General features: G+C 33.1%; 1 protein-coding gene across 4 annotated transcripts in view; it reads left to right on the top strand.

Moving 5' to 3' along the window:
- The window catches only part of COP1 (COP1 E3 ubiquitin ligase), a 93801-nt gene that overhangs the window by 53055 nt on the left and 21385 nt on the right, over nucleotides 1–19361 (top strand). For all 4 annotated transcript variants that reach the window (XM_081122294.1, XM_081122292.1, XM_081122293.1 and 1 more), the window contains 5 exons: nucleotides 515–650; nucleotides 7995–8138; nucleotides 10660–10768; nucleotides 11146–11227; nucleotides 12521–12637. In XM_081122294.1, the coding sequence (XP_080978420.1) occupies nucleotides 515–650; nucleotides 7995–8138; nucleotides 10660–10768; nucleotides 11146–11227; nucleotides 12521–12637 (588 nt within the window). The remainder of the gene's footprint in view (nucleotides 1–514; nucleotides 651–7994; nucleotides 8139–10659; nucleotides 10769–11145; nucleotides 11228–12520; nucleotides 12638–19361) is intronic.

Raw genomic sequence — 19361 nt, 5'->3', positions numbered from 1 at the left:
TTCCTATACTTTCAGATACAGAAATAACTATTTTTAGTACTTTCTTTATAACTTCTGTTGAAAGTAGGTGTTAATGTAATGAATGGTGGTGTAATGGCCAGAGGTTCAGCTACCCTAGAAAAGGATTATGGTCTTCAACAGAATACACATTCTTTTTTTTTTCTTCTTTTTTTTAATTTATCTTTATTAGTTTCAAAGAGAGGAAGGAGAGGGAGAGAGGGAGAGAGAATGTGTGTTCTTGCCGGGCCAGGCATCGCTCAGCGGTTAATCGTCGACCTAGGATCCAGGTGATCGGGGCTCGATCCCCAGTCGGGGGCAGGCAGGAGGCAGCTGATCAATGACTCTCTCATCATTGATGTTTCTATCTCTCTCTCCCTCTCCTTGCCTCTTTCTGAAATCAATAAAGATATATTTTTTAAAAAAAGAATTATTGTTTGTATTTAGAATATTATTCTTAATCTGTGGATATTGCTCTTTGATGCTATAGTTCACTTATTATGTTTTTTTAATATAGATGACAGTCGAACAGCAAGCCAGTTGGATGAATTTCAGGAATGCTTGTCCAAGTTTACTCGATATAATTCAGTGCGACCTTTGGCTACCCTGTCATATGCTAGTGATCTCTATAATGGTTCCAGCATAGTCTCTAGGTAAGTACTGGGCAGCGCGCCTTAGTATTTTCTTTTGCAAGAGTATCTAGAATTTAATTGAATTTGAGAAGCAGTTATAGTGTTATGGTTAAGAGACTGTGTTCTGAAGTCAGTTACCTCCTAATTTTTAGTTCTGTGGTCTTAGGCCAGTTTTTATTCTCTTTAGCCCTCAGTCTCTTCATCTCCAGAATGGGATGATTAATAGTATCCATCTCATAGGGTCACAGTTGTGTTCCTGTAATGTCTTTGACTGGTTTGGTGACAAGGTATACTGTCCTCATAAGTGCTTCCTCTTCTCCAGTTTTCTGGATGCGTTTGTAAAGAATTGTCATTATTTCTTCCTTATATTTTGTAGAATTCTCCAATGAAGCAGTATTGACCTTGAGTTTTTTCTGAGGGAAGATTTTAAATACAAATTTAATTTTCAATATATGTAGGGCTAACCAAATATCCATTTCTTTTTGATTGTGCATTATTTTTAGTTTGTCTTTCAAGGAATTTGTCCATTTCATTTAGGTTGTTGAATTTATTTGCATACAAGTGTTTATAATATTCCTTTATTATCCTTTGAATATCTTTAAATTCTATAATGATATTCCCTTTCTCATCCCTGGTATTGGAAATTTCTCCCCCTCCCCCCCCCCCTTAGTAGTCTGACTTAGCAGTTTTGTAATTTTATCTTCTTAAGTAGCCAGCTCTTGGTTTATTGATCATCTCTGTTTTTCTGTTCTCTGTTTCATTGATTTCTATTCTTTATTGCCTTTTTTGGTTTCTTTAGGTTCAATTTGCCCTTATCTTTTCAGTTTCTTAGGATAGAAACTATCTGAAGTTGAAATCTTTCTTCTCTATTGTAGATAATTTGCGTTATAAATTTTCCTCCTAGCACTGTATTAGCTACATGCCATAGATTTTGATGTAGCATCTTTCCTTTTCTCCAAATTTTTTTTATTGTGGTAAATACACATAATGCAAAATTTATCATCTTAACAAGTTAATATTCAGTGATACTAAATACATTCCTAATACTGTGCTACCCTCACCACCATCCATCTCCGTAATACTTGCCATCTTGTAAAACTGAAAGTCAGTGCTCACTGAAAAAAATAACTCCTCATTCTCCCCATTCGCCAGTCCTGGTGACCACCATTCTACTTTCTGTCTCTCTGATTTTGACTAAATATCTCATATAAGTGTAAGCAATATTTTTAATAACATTTCTGAAAGAAAAATTTCCAATATTCAAAGTTTATTAGGACAGATGAAGACTAGTAGGCAGCAACAAGGGAAAATAGCATACAAAGAATTGAAGGGACTTTGAAACTTTAATAGAACCAATGATTTTTTTGATTTTCCTAGTTTCTCACATTCAGATACATTATTGGTTATAAGTTTATTTTAAAGGCTTTTAATTCCTCTCAAAAAAAGACATTTAATGAATTTATTTTGGGCCCTGGCTGGGTTGCTCGGTTGGAGCATTGTCCTGTACACCAAAAGGTTATGGCTTCCATTGCCAGTCAGGGCACGTACCTAGGTTGCAGGTTGGATCCCCAGTCAGGGCGCATACATGAGGCAACCGATTGATATTTCTCTCACATCAATGTTTCTCTCTCTCTCTCTCTCTCTCTCTCTCTCTCAAAATCAATAAAAACATATCCTGGGGTGAGGATCTAAAAAATAAAGAAAGGATTTATTTGGGGAAGAGGGGTAAGACATTAGAGATGAAAAATGATGTTGAATTTGGTCCATTATTTCATATTGTAGAAGAAATTATTCTTACTGTAAAATTGTAAGAAATGTATCTACTTCTGATCACTTATTTGCAGTGAGAATCTCCCTGAGAGAAAAAGCTGAACCAGAAACTTTGCTTTTAAATTTTTTCTTCCTTTACTTCTGGGTAATTTCAGGTTATTTAATGCCATACTCATAAATCCACAAGGGGGCAGTATTTGTTTACCATAACTGTGTCTCAGCTAATACACAATAGGTATAGAAATTTTTGCTTAGGATGAAGTACATAGAGAGCTCATCTTACACTTAGCAGTAATGCCACTTTTGCACTTTTTCTTAAATTAGGTATTCAGTAGCCACCAGAGAAGAATGATTTAAAGCATAGTTTAAACTCTGACTAAGTAGCAATGGCTGTTCTCTATTCTTGGGTTGAATTTTACATAACCTAGATTGTTATGTTTAAAACCACTATACACTCCATTTGTAGTCTAGAGATTATTTTAACATTTTTGCTTATGTTTTCTCAAATTTTTGAAATAGAATTACAACAGACATTAGTAAATTCATAAGAAAATGGTTATATATTGTGTCATTCATTGCTGCTAGATCAATCACTACACGGGTGATGTGGCGTTTGATTACTTCTTTTCAGACACCATTATAAGTATTTTATGACATTGTAAGTATTTCACTGACTCATTTAATCTTTATATTAACCCTGTGGAGTTAGGCATTGCTGTTAATTCCATTCTACCGATAAGGAATTGAGGTGAAGAGAAATTCTCTAACTTGTGTAAGATCAGCACAGTGCTAGTAAATGACATAACTAAGATTTGAGCTAAGATATTCTTGCTCCCTAGTTCTGTTCTGAGTCCCTTTGGATCTTTTGAAACCTTTGGATAAGTTTCAGAAAACACTTTACTTTTGAGACACTCAAACGAATAAAAAGAATTAATTTTTTTGAGTTTCTGATAATTTGTACCCCTGTTACTGTCTTGTCTAACTTGGTTTTAATAGTGAACATTGTTTTGGGTTTTAATTTAATGCAGACATTACATTCAGATGCATGTGTGTGTGTGTGTGTGTGTGTGTGTGTGTGTGTCCCCGGTTTGGAACTATTCAAATTAAACTTTTTTTTTGTAAAAGCCAGTTATAAAGATTGTTTTTTACTAAACTTCAGTTTATAATGCTAGGCAGTGCTGATCCAGATTTAGGGTAACGTTTAATACATTCTCTATTACAGAATGGTGTGAGTGTTTCATTTGTATACTTAAAAACAGATCTCCGGGTAATTATTGACTTGTTTTCTAAGGAATAAGTATGATTTTTAGGATTGTTAATGTACTTTCTCTTTTAGTCAGATATTTCTGTTACTGTCTTAAGTTACTGGTCCGTCTGGGGTTTGTGAGGAATGTGAGTACCAAATTACATGTTTCTGGAAAATCACCCTACTATCATCAGTGCTTCAAATGGATTAGAAAAGAGGAAACTCAGTGGTAGCAGACAGACTTGGTAAAGAGGCTGTTGGCAATAGCCCAGGTTAGCGTTAATACAGTCCTAGTTCATATTTCTGTGAACTTCTCACATGTTGTTTTCTGGTTTTTATAATCCTGGTTTTCCATTAGCTAGGTTGGGCAGATAACAGGCACACTGGATCTTTGATTCCTGAGGATATTCATGCATCATCCGTTTTCTTTCCATGGGCCTCAGCACTCCTTGAGTTCATGTAGCATATGTGTCCTTATCATTTGGCATTTGCTTATATTGTCTATAATCTTTCCTACCAATTATAAACTGTTAGGCTGTCTTACTCTCTTTTTATCTCCCTGTGTTTAACTTGTTGCACAGGATGAATTATTATGTTATCATTAACATATATATAATATAGTATATGTCATTATTCTGTGTTAGTATTCTTGTTTATTTTGCCTTTGAATGTGTTCTTTGAAGACCCGCCCTTTTTTCCTGTCATTAAAATTGGAATTTTGCACAGTTATTGAGAGCATAGACTATGGAACCAGATTGCTTAAATTTGAATTATTTAGTGAACCTTGTGCAAAGAACTTAACATTAGTATACATCAGTTTCCTTAGCTATACATTGGAGATTTGAAGATTAAATATATTTTATGTAAAGTGTTTAAAATAATGCTTGACACATAGTAAGTGTTAGATATGTTATGAAAGTTTTAGCTGTTTTATAGATTCATTTGGGAGAAAGTTGAATAACGTCAGTATTAATTTACTTTGCCTATGTTTATATTCTTTAAAGATCTGCCCACTTCTTTCATTACAATGGCCAGTTTCTCAACCTTTCTTTGTTTCCTTGAAATTATAGTTGTCACTGTCTCTTGAGTCATACTATCATGGTAATGAATTAGACCTTTAACAACTGTGTTCACTTTACAGTTTCTTTTGATAAATTGGATTCTAGTGTTCAGGGATATTAATCCGCCTTGTTTGTCCATACCTGTTTTATAATTTCAAAAAATATGACAGACAATGGGAACACTGACAAAATTTCTTTCTTGGGACACTGATGTCTTTGCATCACCTTGTGCCACACTGTACTGAGGTGGCATTAATCAGCTCCCCTGTGTGATCTGTTGCCTTGATGCCTAATCACTTGACTGATGGCCCTTTTGACAAAGAATATAGCCAGTTTCCTACATCTGAATTACATTTTACAACTGTTTAAATACATCACTTTTTAAAAACAGTTGACACATTTCTTCAAGTGTGAAAGAAAAATGCAGTTTATTTCCATGTTTAAAGTAAGTCTCCATTAATATTACTTTTCACGGAAAATATGTTTGTGTATTTTGAAATTTAAAAAATTTTATGAAACAATTTGTCATTGCAATGACTTTCAAACCACTTGTTTTAAGAATGACTGGTGATAGTGGATAGCAGAAATGAATTTTATATAACAAGCAAGATTTCTTACAATTCTCTTGTGAATTTAATTGTAGAAGCAGGTATGTTTTACTTAATTTGTTTACCTTTTACTTTGTTTTTGTTTTATCCAGGCTGGTCACTGTTTATTATTTTTGTTTACATTTCCTAATTAAAGCAGCTGAAATATTGTATTGTGAAATAAGAGGTCTATTTTGGATAAGCTCTGAAAAGCTCTAAAACCGACATTGTCCACTTGTGTTATTTCATGATCTGCTCTAGGTCCTAATTATGTTTATGTTTGGGAACAGATATGCTTAACTCTGTCCAAGATTGGGAGCAAATGGCTCAGTGTTTGAAAGTACTTAAATCCAGAGTTTCAGTTATGTGCAAGTACTTGCATATTTTAAAAAGGCAGCTGTTTTTCTTTCTTTCTCTTTCAATCAAAATTTATGATATTATATTATTTATAGTAAATAATATTATTCTTTACACTTTTTGGTCAGTATTTCTATTAAAATCTTATTGCTTTAAACTGTAAAGAACCTCAATGTCCCAGAATATAAAAAAGGATACTGTACAGGTCCTTCATACCCCAATACATTAAGAGCAAAACATAACCAAAATGTAAGAAAATAATAGCAGTGAAGTCAAAACAAAAAGTTAATTTTTTAGTATGAGGATAAAGAATGAGTAAATGTCGATAATTAATCTTTGTTGAAAAAAGACAGAGGAAGTAGTGACAGAAGAAATAATAGACTTACATCATTAAGTCGGTTTTTTTGACAGGTAGCATTTTTATTTATATGTCAGTTTTCTCCTTTCAGTGTCTTTGGACTGTTGTTTTGATAAGTTAATGTTTAAACTTTCTTTATATTTTAAGAACTATAGTTTGGAAAGGTCATGTTAACTCATGGTACAACATTGGGATGTTGTTGGTTAGCCATGTATGTTTGTAGGTGGAGGAAAGGTATTTAGGGATAATATAACTGGTTCTTCCATGAAGTCTCAGCTATACCAAAACCGCCTAAGTTAAGAGTAGGATTTCAACTCCAATAACTCTGTCCTTTGCCAGACACAGGAACATTTTTTCTTCAGTGGCATGAGGTTGTGGGTATAGAATGAGTCAGGAGAGCTGAATAGTTGACATCAATATAGTTAAGTTGCACTAGAATCCATACGACAGAAGCTGAGCTAGGAGTTCAGTTGAAGTTGTTGTGCAAATAAATCTATTGCATTGCTACATAGTCCTATTTTATTGGAGGCAACATTGGCTGAATTGTGCTATAGTCAATGATATTTAGTGAAATTCCTTTAAAACTTTTATAAAATTAAGAAAGATTTAGAACTGTAATGAAAAGTGAGCACCTCAACGTGTTTTTATGGGAACTATTTTTAATGTATACTTATTTTCCTTATTCATCTCATCATCAGCTCAGCAAAGCTTCTCATTAAATTATTAACTAACCATTAACTGTTCTGTGAAAGAATATCACAGGTAACCCATAAAGAAAGTGTGTCATATAGGGATTGGTGTGCATTTAATGAGTGATTGATATATGCAGAGTACTTCTAGCATATCATCTTAGCCACTTACTAGCCGGCTAATTTTGGGCAAATTACTTCACCTCTAATCTTCCATTTTCTCATGTGTGAAAGGTGGATAAAAATAATACCTATCTCATAGAGTTATTATGAAAATTAAATGAGTTCATATGTGTATTGGTTGGAGTGGGTGAGTCGTCAGTGAGTCTTAGCTATTATTATGTAATCGTAGATCAGTGAGAATTCTTATATAATCTCTAGCCTTGTGGCTAAGCAGAACTCATTGACAAATAATGTCTGTGATGATCCATTTCATTCTTAATTCCTTTAGGTCACTCAGGTTTCTTGCTGGTTATATAATAACTTTGTTGAGGCTGCAAATTAAGTTCTGTGAAGGTAAATAAGGTCTTAGGCTTTGCTTTGAAGTAGCTTATTTAAGAACTTTATAAAATAAAGTCAGAGGGGTGGGTACATTCCCAAGTAACTCTAAAAGAAGGGAGATTTTTAGTTTTTCCCTTGTTTGTTTGTGGTATAAGGAACCTGTATTGAGGTTCATAAGTCAGAGATCATATATGTTTGGGAGATTAGAAATGAAATTGGAGAAACATAATGATAATTTGATGATTCCATTTTTATGTGTATTTTATCCCTTTGTCACCACCCCTCCCTTTCCTGTTTCAGTAATTCCTTTTATATACTAATTTATTTATTAAAATGACATTAATTGCTGTGAAATTCTAGGAAGGGGAATAGCTATAATTTATGAAAAAATTAATTGATAATTCTTTTTTATTTATTTTTAATATCTCAAACCATTAAGTCTCTTCTCACTACTTTTACAGTATAACTTGTTAGCCTTGACAGTTGGGTAAGTGGTAATATGGTTACTAAAGCTGAAATGAAAAATATGCCAAGCTTCTGGGAGCAAAAGAACCATCTATAAGCAGAATTGGGTAGCTATGCACATTTTGCCACCACTTGTAATTTGATATGTCTTGATCATGACTTAATCTGGACTTAGGGCCTGGTACAGTTTGAGGGCCTTTCAAGTAGATCTCTTATCATTGTAGACAGAATCACTTCAGAAATAGAAAAAAACAGATTCTGAATAGTTGTCATTGTAAACATCACAAGTACAGGTAAATAGTCTTATCAAGTATATGCTTTATTTTCCTAGTATTGAATTTGACCGGGATTGTGACTATTTTGCAATTGCTGGGGTTACAAAGAAGATTAAAGTCTATGAATATGGCACAGTCATTCAGGATGCAGTGGATATTCACTACCCTGAAAATGAAATGACCTGCAATTCCAAAATCAGGTACCTACATTTTTTTCTTGGCATAATGCAGTCTGTATATAACAATTGGTATCTATAATTAGTTTGAGTTTGTTATTTTACTTTTCTGTGAAACTCCTTACTTATTCATGGTGAACACTATAATTGCCTACAGAGGATACATCAGAATATCTTTCTTAGTAGGTTTGATTGCTTTTCCCCTGTAGTTACTGTTTTTCAGTTTATCAAGTGAAAGCTATTTTTCTTTCACTTAATCAAGTAAAGGTCTTTGTTGTAGATGGCCTTTCATGAGGTGTTGAATAAAGGATTACTGCAGCTTATGAATAGTGTCTGAAAGTCAGGAAGTTTTCCCCTGGTATGCACATCTCTAAATATTATAATTGTTTATAGTTTTAAGAATTCTTTTCATAAGAACATTCTGCTTCTTTTCATTGAGGGCATAATATGTGTGTGTATATATATATATGTATATATATATATTTTAAATATATCTTTATTGATTTCATAGAGAGGAAAGGAGAGGGATAGAGAGATAGAAACACCCATGATGAGAAAGTCATGGATTGGCTGCCTACTGCACGCCCCCAACTGGGGATCGAGCCTGCCACCCAGGCATGTGTCCTGACCAGGAATCGAACCCCGATCGCCTGGATCCTGGGTCGACGCTTAACCACTTAGCCATGCCCGGCTGGGCAAGGGCATAATATTTAAGTTGCATGTACTAGGGGTTAGAGTTCATATTGAGTACAGTAAAATACTGCATTTTTTTACAGTGTTTAAACCTGGGATACTGTTAAAAATTCAGGAACCGGGCTGTATTTCTGGTTTGCAACCCAAAAATCTTAGAGGAATCCTAGAATCTTAATTTTCAAAATAAGTTTCCTAAGCTGGTCTCATGGGCACTGGCTTAAAGGGGAATAATATAAGGAAATCATCTAATAATAAATTATTTAGAGCTTTGAACATTTCCCAGTCATCTTTGTACCCTTTTTATTTGAATGAATGACATATATAGTAGGTGTGTGTTTAATAATGTTAATTATATAGTATTACAGTCTTTACATAATTTGTTGTAGCTTTCCTTTTTGTTTTCTAATTCATTCATAAAAATGGTATACTCATAATTTGTGAGTCTGCTCAGTTATCAATGGCAGACATTGCCCTAAGTGCATTGTCTTAAGCAGACCTATGAGATAGTTACTGTTATTGCCCTATTTTATAGACAAGGAGACTGAAGCACAGAAAAGTTAATGAACTTGCTTCGGATTACACAGCTAGTCTCTGGAGGTACCAGGATTCAAACAGGTAGTTTGGTTCTGGAGTCTGTGCTCTTAACCGTTTTATACTCCACATTTATAAAATGGAGAATGTAAGAGTAATACCTGTTTTATAAGATTGTACTTTAAATAAATCCACATAATGCACTCAGCACAATACTTGGCCCATATCAAGAATTCGTAGCAAATGTTACTTTATTGAAAATGTGGATTAGAGAGTTTATCCTTTCTGTCTTGACACATGTAAAAATATAGCAATACTTTAGGTACCTTGGAGTAAATGGAGGATGCTTTTCAAGACAGGACACTATGGGCTTAGGGCTCAAAGAATCAATATGTAAGCATATCTAAAACCAGTTTGGAGCAGGGCAACAGTGAATGTGAAGTAAATTACCCAAAGCCACAGCTAGTCAGTGGCAGATCTGGAATTTGAGCTCAGGTCTATCTGAATCCAGTTTAGCTCTTAACTGTTCCATGTAATTTCACCCAGAAATTCAAGTAAGTATATTTAAACATGCAAATTAATTCTTCCAATCTCTGAAATTTAGCATGAATGCAACTAGTAGAGAGCAAAATATTTTATTATGTTCATATGCTTGGAAGTCATCTAGGTTAATTGCTTTCAAAGTGGCTTCTTAATATACTATATGCTTTTCTATATGCACAGTTCACATCTGTGTCTCACCAAAAATGTACATTTTTAGACGTTGCATTTGCAATTTTGGAGTGCCTGAGAATAGAAACCATAAATGTTAAAAGTTTAAATCTCACTGTTAAATGCTGTTCATTGGAATTTCAGTCATAAGATTCTGTTGGTTAAGATTTTTTTTTAATGTAAACTGAAGCTCAATTTAAACTAGTTTTTATTGGCTTTTATAATTTGCTACAACTGAATTCAGGGACCTAAACAGTATGATTATGTCATTCTGCCGTGGCATGCTTTGTGCTCCCTTGGCCTCTATTATCTTCACACATGTGTATACTTTCCTCATGTATCAAAGATGGCCACTGGCAGCTTTACGCTCATATCCATCTTTTAGCTAGTGATCAGAGTGAAAAGTGGTATGGGTCATTACTTGGTAGTTTCAGTGGGAAAATATGGGAATTATTTTATCCATTTTATTCCAGATTTGTTGTGAGCAGAAAAATGATTGTGAACTTATATAGAACATTTCAGAAGGGTTCTAATCTTTCTGGCCACATCAAAATCCTTTCTGTCCATTGTTATTTTTACATAAAGTGAGGCTTAAATATATTTCTTTCAGCTGTATCAGTTGGAGTAGTTACCATAAGAACCTGTTAGCAAGCAGTGATTATGAAGGCACCGTCATCCTATGGGATGGATTCACAGGACAGAGGTCAAAGGTCTATCAGGTAAATAAGGATACTAGTTACTTGTTTTGAAAATCAGATTTTCACTTTCTTAATAATTGCAAATCTTCATATGCTTCATAATTTAAAAAATTTAAAGTCACTATTTAGCATTTTTTACACCTATATAATACTAAATAATGCTTTTGGAAGCATCTTCTCAGACTTTTGCATTTGTAGAATGTATCACATATTAGTAAATGCATATTATATATAAAAAGTTTGGGAACTACTTTGCATCTCTTTTGTTTTCATATCCTGTTCTCTCTCCCTCCCACCACAGCAACAAATTGGTATCAAGGTTTGGGGTTTTTTTTTGCTGTATTTATTTTAAGATCTGTATTCTGTCTGAGACTACTTTGTCTTCCTTCTACATCCAGGAGCATGAGAAGAGGTGTTGGAGTGTTGACTTTAATTTGATGGATCCAAAACTCTTGGCTTCCGGTTCTGATGATGCAAAAGGTACTGTTTGAATCATTTTTCCTTCCCCCCACCCCCTTCATTCCTTTTACTGTCAGACATACAAGTATTTATTGAAACTCACAGCAATCCTTTGTGATTACTGATTGTTCCAAAAATAACCTAAGCCCAAAAATCTTTATCTCTTTTGAAATGAAAGAAAAATAGGTATACTGCATCGTCATTATATTTTCTGGATACATGCCACATTGTGAAATTTTTGTAGCTAATTCCTTTATATATACCACTGAATGAACTTTTTTCACCCTGAAACATTTAGACATCTTTGCATTCTGAATTATATTAAATTTCCAGTGTATACTAAAATTTTTGAATAAAGTTAATCATGTTTCAAGGCAAAAATTCTACATCTTTCTGCCAACTTAGTTGACCTCTCTCTTTTTTCTTTTATATTTATCTTTATTATTTACTCTTTTCTGTTATCCTTACTGTCCTGTTTGGCCTGGTTCTTCTCACCGTTAGATTTATAAAGCCCTATTAACAATTATTTTATCTTAGAGTTAGTAGCCTTAATTTCTTTGTATTTTTTTCCTTCTTTTCTACATGTAACTTCCAGAAGCAGTAGTTGTTGAGACCATTTTTACTTTTACAAATTATTGTATTGGTATTCCTTAAAATTTTACTATGCCTCCACCCCTAATACTGGTTTTCAACCCCAAATGCACATTAGAATCTCTGAGAGAGCTTTAAAAAACACTAATATTTGGACCTACCTCATCTCGGTATTGTCCTGGATGGGACGTTGGGACCAATCAAAAGATGAATGGGAAGGTTTTTGTTACTCTTATTGTTAATGTTTATTATTCTATTATGCAACCAGGATTGTGACCTATATCCTGAAAACATTTTATATGTGTGTTCTAGTGCCTACTAGGACATTCTGTTTAAAAATGGCATGATGGTTGCTCTCATACCTCACAAGACAACAGCCCATTTTTCTACTTGTGCTTTCAGATCTGACCTGCTCTGATCAGTCAGCTTTCTTCTCCCTATCATTACAAATCTCAGTATATATCACTGGAATGGATTTAGTTATGGGATCCTGTTACCTCTTATTTTACATAGAATATCTGTTTGTTTTCTGACTTTGAAACTAAGCTCTCTTGGTTTCAGTACACTGTTCTATTATTTACTTGTTACGTTAAAAATTTTTGGTCCTGGTAAATGAAAATGCTTTAGATTAGCTCAAAAACATAGCTGTAGCAATAAGCAAACTTTCTAAGTTACAGAAGCATTTGCTAATGATTGTTTATTTTTATTTTCCTTTATTCTTAGTGAAGCTGTGGTCTACCAACCTAGACAACTCAGTGGCAAGCATTGAGGCAAAGGCTAATGTGTGCTGTGTTAAATTCAGCCCCTCTTCTAGATACCATTTGGCTTTCGGCTGTGCTGGTAAGAAATACAAGTAGATTTGTCTTCTTTTGGTGTTGGTTGAGAATCATGTGTAAGATACAAGGGTATTGTAAAAACAAATAATTTTCTTTGTAGGTTTAAATTGTGTTTTCATTGTTAGACTCTAAATTAGAAGTATGCAGTATGCTGTCATTACTCATTTGTTGCTGTGCCTTCATTTCAGTATTTTGTCATAATGTTCAGTACATAGGTATGGGTTTGTTTATTTTTGTCATGGTTCCTCTAAGGTCTTGTATGTGTGAATTAATGCTTGCTTATTCACAAACGTAGGTCATGATGCTTAAACCATTAAGGTATATTGTATAGACACAGGAATTTTTTTTATTAAAGGAAACTGATTAATTAGTTCAACAGCTATTTATTGAGTGCCTCCTATGCACAAATTACCTACCTAGGGACAATGAATAAAACACTTAAAGCCTTATGTCATGGAGTGCTTAATAATATAGTAAGTATTCATAAAAATGCTTGCTGTTATAATAATAGCAAAGAATTTTTTGCTAAAGTACTTTTTTTATAACTAGGGTGACCAAATGTCTAGGTTTTCCTGGGGCGGTTCAAGTTTATACTTGTACCAATGTAATTACTATTACACCTGTAGTTGAACTTCTGCATTGTGAAATCCCCTTGGTTCTTTTTTTATTGATAATCTGTTTTTTAAGATAAGCTAGCATCATATCATGAGCAAAATATCACCTTTTAAAAGAGAAAAGCACAATTTAAATCTTAATATGTCATTACACCTTTTTCTCATTTCAATGAATTATTTATTTCACTTGGATACTGACATAATTTCATAGTTAAATTCAAGGAGGGTATGGACTAACATGTATGTGTGGGTAGAATTCTCATTTCTTTAACATACAGAATTTTTGTTCATGATTAAGTGCTATTCTTTTTCATTTGAACTTCTTCCTTATTTAAGTTTTTGTTTTGTTACTGACTAGAAATGTGACTTTCACAGTTCTTCACAGGTAAGTGTGGTATTAGCTGTAGGATTTTTGTAGACATCCTTTATCAGCTGAGGAAATGAATAAGTTTCCACCTATTCCTAGTTTGAGTATTTATTATGAATGAGTGTTGGATTTTGTCAAATGCTTTTTCTGCCTCTATTAAGATGATCTTGTGATTTATGTCCTTTATTGTAATAACATGGAACCAACCTTCCTTCTTCCTTTCTTCCTTTTTTATGTTAAACCACCCTTCCATTTCTGGGAAAAATCTCTCTTGGCCATGATCTAAGATCCTATTTATATGTTATTGGATTTGGTTTGCTGTAGCCTTTTTCCTTAGCTGTTTTCTGGCTTTGATAGCAGAGTACTAATGGCCTCATAGAATGAGCTGGGAAGTGTTTCTTCCTTTGTTTACTGAATGAGTTTGTGAAAGATAGGCATTATTTCACCTTTATAGACTTTATCAGTGAAACCATCTGGACTTGGACTTTCTTTTGTGGGGAGATTTTAAATTTCTAATTCAATTTCTTTACTTCTTATAAGTCTATTTAGATTTTTAATTTCTTCTTGAAGTTGGTTTTGATAGTTACTGTCTTTATAGGAATTTATAAATTTAATTTTTTAAATTTGTTGGCATAAAGTTGTTTATAACATTCTCTTATAATCCTTTTAATTTTCATAGTGTCAGTTAATAATGTCCCTTCTTTTATTCCTGATTGGTCATTTGTGTCTTCTCTCTTTTTTCTTGGTCAGTCTAGCTAAATATCTGTCAGTTTCTTCAAGGTGTATTTGTCTGTGTATGTAGGGGTGTGTGTGGATTGGAGGTGCTTCAGGCCAGAACACCACATAATATTCTTACCCAAACTTAATTATTGGAAGGGTTGAATATCTGTAGGCTGAGCCTCCTGGAATGACTCTTAACTCACCATGAGTTCAGATAGGCTAAGAGAACTTTCTTTCTCAGCTATTAGAACTTTTGAGATCAAGAACATGATGCCCTTGCTATAACCAAGGGCTCAGAAATCTTTCACTGTATCTGCGACAGAGATAGAGACTGGACACTGGAACACTACCACAGAGAACCTCCTTTACAATGGTGCTTTCAGTGGAAATATTCAAAGCAGAATGACCATAAAATTTCTACCTTGAAAATCTTACATAAGTGTACCTCATTGGTGGAATCTAATTCACATCCAGAAGCATAGCTGCAAGGGGATCTGGGCAATGTAGTTTTTAGCTTTCCACCTTCCATAAGCTATAAATAGTATAAGGTGGTAGGAATGGATGCTGAGTGTCATCGGCCCTAGCCAGCACAGTGAGGTTTGACATGACTTAAAGACTTGTTTTTTGACATTGAAATAGAGGTATCAGAACAGGCATTAATTAAACCAGTAGTCCTTACTTTTCTCACTACTTTTAATTGTACCTTTCACTTACTGAAACATGCCTTTAATCATAAGAAAAACCTTTACTACTAGAAAACAATGACTGTTGTTGAATCATCTTCATTTAGAATTGAAAGATTTCTTTAAATGTAGACTATTATCTACATGTTTCTCTTTAAGCTATAAAACATCACTCTCTAGCTGTACCATTTATTTTACCACTGAGAGCAGTACACAGTCATATTCACAAGATTGCTTATTAAATACCATTTGTAATGATGAATTTGACATTAGGAATGGGCTGTACATTGCTAAACATTGCTTTTGGAGTTATGAGAAATAGATAATTAGTATGTGAGCTACCTACCAATTATATTTTGACTTCCTGTTACAAGGACACTGTGGATCCTACTTGGGTAGTGATGCATTGTGCTAATTCTAAGCTTCTCTGCCGTCTGTACCGTCGTTTAGATCTTATATTTCTGTTTCATATAATGAATTCATTTCTCTCTGTTTTTTTACTTCATTATTTTATTCTTTTATCGTAATATAAAATGATGTCTAGTTGCTCTTTTTTGTTGTTGATTTTTTTGGTTTTGTTTTTTTACTGGAGCTTATACCATGAAGTTTCTCAAGGTGGACTAAAAAACACAAGCATTTCTGTTAAAATAGCAAATCCTAAGTCATGGTCTCCTTGAAAATAATAGATTAGGAATTTTAAACTACCTCTTTGTGATTAGTATTGAGAAAAAAGCTTTATAAATCATTTAAAATCTATTCCTAAGCCCTGAGATTATTCAGAACGTGCTTTTACCAAAAGAGAGGATATTTTTAACATAAAGGTAAAGGTGTTTATTAATTGTCTGTTACTTGTTTAACAAGGACATTTTCTTATTGTGTAGGAAAAGGCAGAAAACAACTTTTTCTCCAGCTTATATTCTCTAAAGCCAATTTGGGAGAGCCATTGTAAGACTAAAGTAAATAGAACTAGCAATCTGTGGTTTTAATAAAATATTAGAGTTGCTTGCATGCTAACTTGAATCATCTTACAATTTTTAAAATTGTAATTATTGTAACAGGAAATATGGGTACTTTTAAAGTGTTCTACTTAAAGTAATAATAGTCGCCACCACCACCCCGAAATTAGTGATATAAGTCAAAGATAAAATTAGTATTAATCTGTTTCAGAAGTGGCATTTATGCTAATAACATATTCACTGGGAAGAAATAATGTTCCTAGAACAAATAAACAGAAATTCTGAAATATTCTACTTAACTGTGTTATCAATAAACATAGTTTTGGTTACTGTTACTCTCAGTAAGCTAATCAGTTCACACACATAAATACCATTTGTTTTCCCATTTTCAATACTTTCTAGTTGTTGTGATTTGGCATAGGATAGCTCAGTCTTCAAAAGGAAAAAATAAACCTTTCAGGGTTTGGAGGGTTGATTAATTTATTGCCCTTACTTGAACACTTTTAGCAGCTTCTCATTGCCTAAAGAATAAATACAGATTCTCTTGCTTTCTGTTCTAGGCCTTTCATGGTCAACTTCAATATTCCTTATATGTTACACATGTTGTTTAATTTCTGAACATTTTCGGTCAAAAGAATTTTTATGAAGCTGCTTCCATGAAGACTCTTGATTCTCAGTAAAGCTATCTGAGCTATCTTATATTTGTGGCTTAAAAAAAAATTACCTGCATTTAAGATTGTTTATATTTAATTATACAAATAGTGTAAGATTATATCCTCATTCTCAACTTTTATATGTTATAAAGCTTAAGTTCCCCTTGATCAAACATTATTAAACAAACTCCCTCCTCAAAGGTACTACTGGTGATAGTTTTACAGGTATCTTTCCACAAATACATAGTAGTTCTTCAGGAGGCCAATAGTATTTTTCTTTATTTAGACCTATATATATAATTTTAAATCAGAGTAGATTCTGAAAGATGAATATCTGTACTATACAAAACACATACAAATTTAGAATATCTTTAGATCTCTGAAGTTAGTTTATGGACTACCTTCTGCTCTCCTCCCTCTTCTCCCAACATCCCTGTCACCAAAATATAATTAATTCTTTCAACTTGAGAACCTGGTGTTTAGTTTAAGTAGCTATGACACCTAATTTAATTCATGATATAGAGTTAACATAGAGAAATTGAGTAAGGTAGATATGTAATTGCTCAGGGTGACTTTTACTATATTTTCCTGTCTTATCTAAGTAATGGGAAACATTTTAGATTTGTTAGGTTTATAAATCTGCCTTGTCTTTTATACAGCATTTCCCAGTGGGGATGATGTTTTTCCTTCACATTTAAATAAATTGAATGTCTGAATATTTATTTAATAAATCTTGATTAATGTCGTAACATTCATGAACATGTGTTTCAGCTATCTATACTACATAGATAATGGGGGGAGGGGTGAATATCAAGGACATTTTATTTTTAAGTTTCCAAGTAATTTGAGTGAACTCATATGGAAGTGGCATGCATAAAGTCAGTATTCATGAAACAAATTGTTCTATTACTTTGTCATACATAAAATGTATTTTTTAGAGTGCTAGAATCTAAAAACAACTTTGAAGCATCCAGTAAATCTATTTATGTCTGTCTTGCCTTCCAGCCTGTAATAAGCACTCTAGCTAGATCTTTTAAAAAATGAGCTTCACAAGAAATTTTATATTTATGGTAAATGCAGAGATATTTTAAAGTCAGGCATCTTTTACTTAGCTGTTAACTAATATTGAGTAATCACTATGAACACTTGGAAAGTATGAAATACATGATATGATTTTGAGGGAAACCATTAAAATAATAGAACCAAAGTACAAAATCCAAACTATTACTGGGAGAAGAGGGGAAGGAGTAAAATGTTTGCCTAATCCAAAAGCAAACAGGAAAGGGAACGTGGGGGGAAGCATAGAAAACTTGGGGTAATTTTTTTTAAAAGACCCCAACAAAATAAGCTCATTGATAGAAATTCAAATATATCTAATTATAATAAATGGAAATGGATTAGCGAGTCCAAATAAAAAAGACAGTTAAACTGTTCAAAGTGCAATACTATACTCTTTATAAGAGACACATTTAAAACAAGGATAAGGAAAAGTGAATGAAAACAGCTTTATTGAATGCAGGAGTAGATACCTGACAAAGATTATATTGCATAGGAGTTTGGAAAATATGGAATTTTTGGACAGTTGATATGGGGAAATGATGGTGTAATTCTACCTTATGAAATACACAAAACCAATTCCAGGGATCAAATGACCTAAATGTGAGCAGCAAAACTATAAACTGTTTATAAGACAGTATTTAAGAGAGAATATCTTCACAATCTTGTTGCAGGGAATGCCTTAAGATACAAGAACTATGAACTATAAATGAAAGGTAGATAAACTTGGCTATTTTAAAAGTTAATACTTTTGTTCATCAAATAATACCTGAAAGAAATAATTTTTAAAAGCATTAATTGGGGTGAGATATTTAGAACACATATACAGAATACACAAAGAACTCTTTCTAGTAAGATAATAATAAATGTACTCTATAGCCTTGCTACTCAAAGTGTAGTCTGCCCAGTGGAACAAATTGAGAACCCAGAAATAAACCCAAAACCATCATGCATCACTGCTGGGAATGTAAAAATGGTGCAGTCAACAGTTTGTCAGTTTCTTTAAAAGTTAAACACAAAATCTAGGCATTTCCCAGTAATTACACTTTTATAGGTATCTCCCTAAGATCTGAATACATGTCCACAGAAAGACTTGAATGTGATTGCTCATAGCAGCATTATTAATGATAACCAAAAAAAAAAAAAAAGTGGATAGACAAAATTGGTATATCATATACTGGATACTCTTCAACAATAAAATGGAAAAAACTGCTGACACATGGTAAAGCATGGATGAATTTCAAAAACATTATGTGAAGTATAAGAAACCATACAGAAGAGCTATGTATTATAATGATTCCATTTATGTAAATTGTCCAGGAAAGGCAAATTTATAGATAGGTAGTTACATTGATAGCCCAGGGCAGTGGGTGACAAATGGGCATGAGGGATCTTACTAGATGAGGAAAATGTTTTAAAACATTTATGGTGATGGTTACACCACTGAGTAAATTTAGTGAAAATCATTGAATTTTATTCTTACCATTTTTATTATATGTACAATGTCTCTCAAGAAAGTGTTTTTACAACAGCAAGTGTTGGAAATAAAATTATATAGCATTATGTTTAGCAAGAAGCCCAAAATATGCTTTTTAATAAAGCCATCAAAATTTAAGATTTGTTTTTAAATTTCCAGTTACTTTGAACCCTTAGGAACTGTCAGTGGAACTTCTGAATTC

The sequence above is a fragment of the Miniopterus schreibersii genome (assembly GCF_964146895.1).
Source record: "Miniopterus schreibersii genome assembly, chromosome: 19".
NCBI classification, from domain to species: Eukaryota; Metazoa; Chordata; class Mammalia; order Chiroptera; family Miniopteridae; genus Miniopterus; species Miniopterus schreibersii.
Note: the sequence above shows the minus strand (reverse complement) of the source record. Positions and strands in the feature narration are given on the sequence as shown.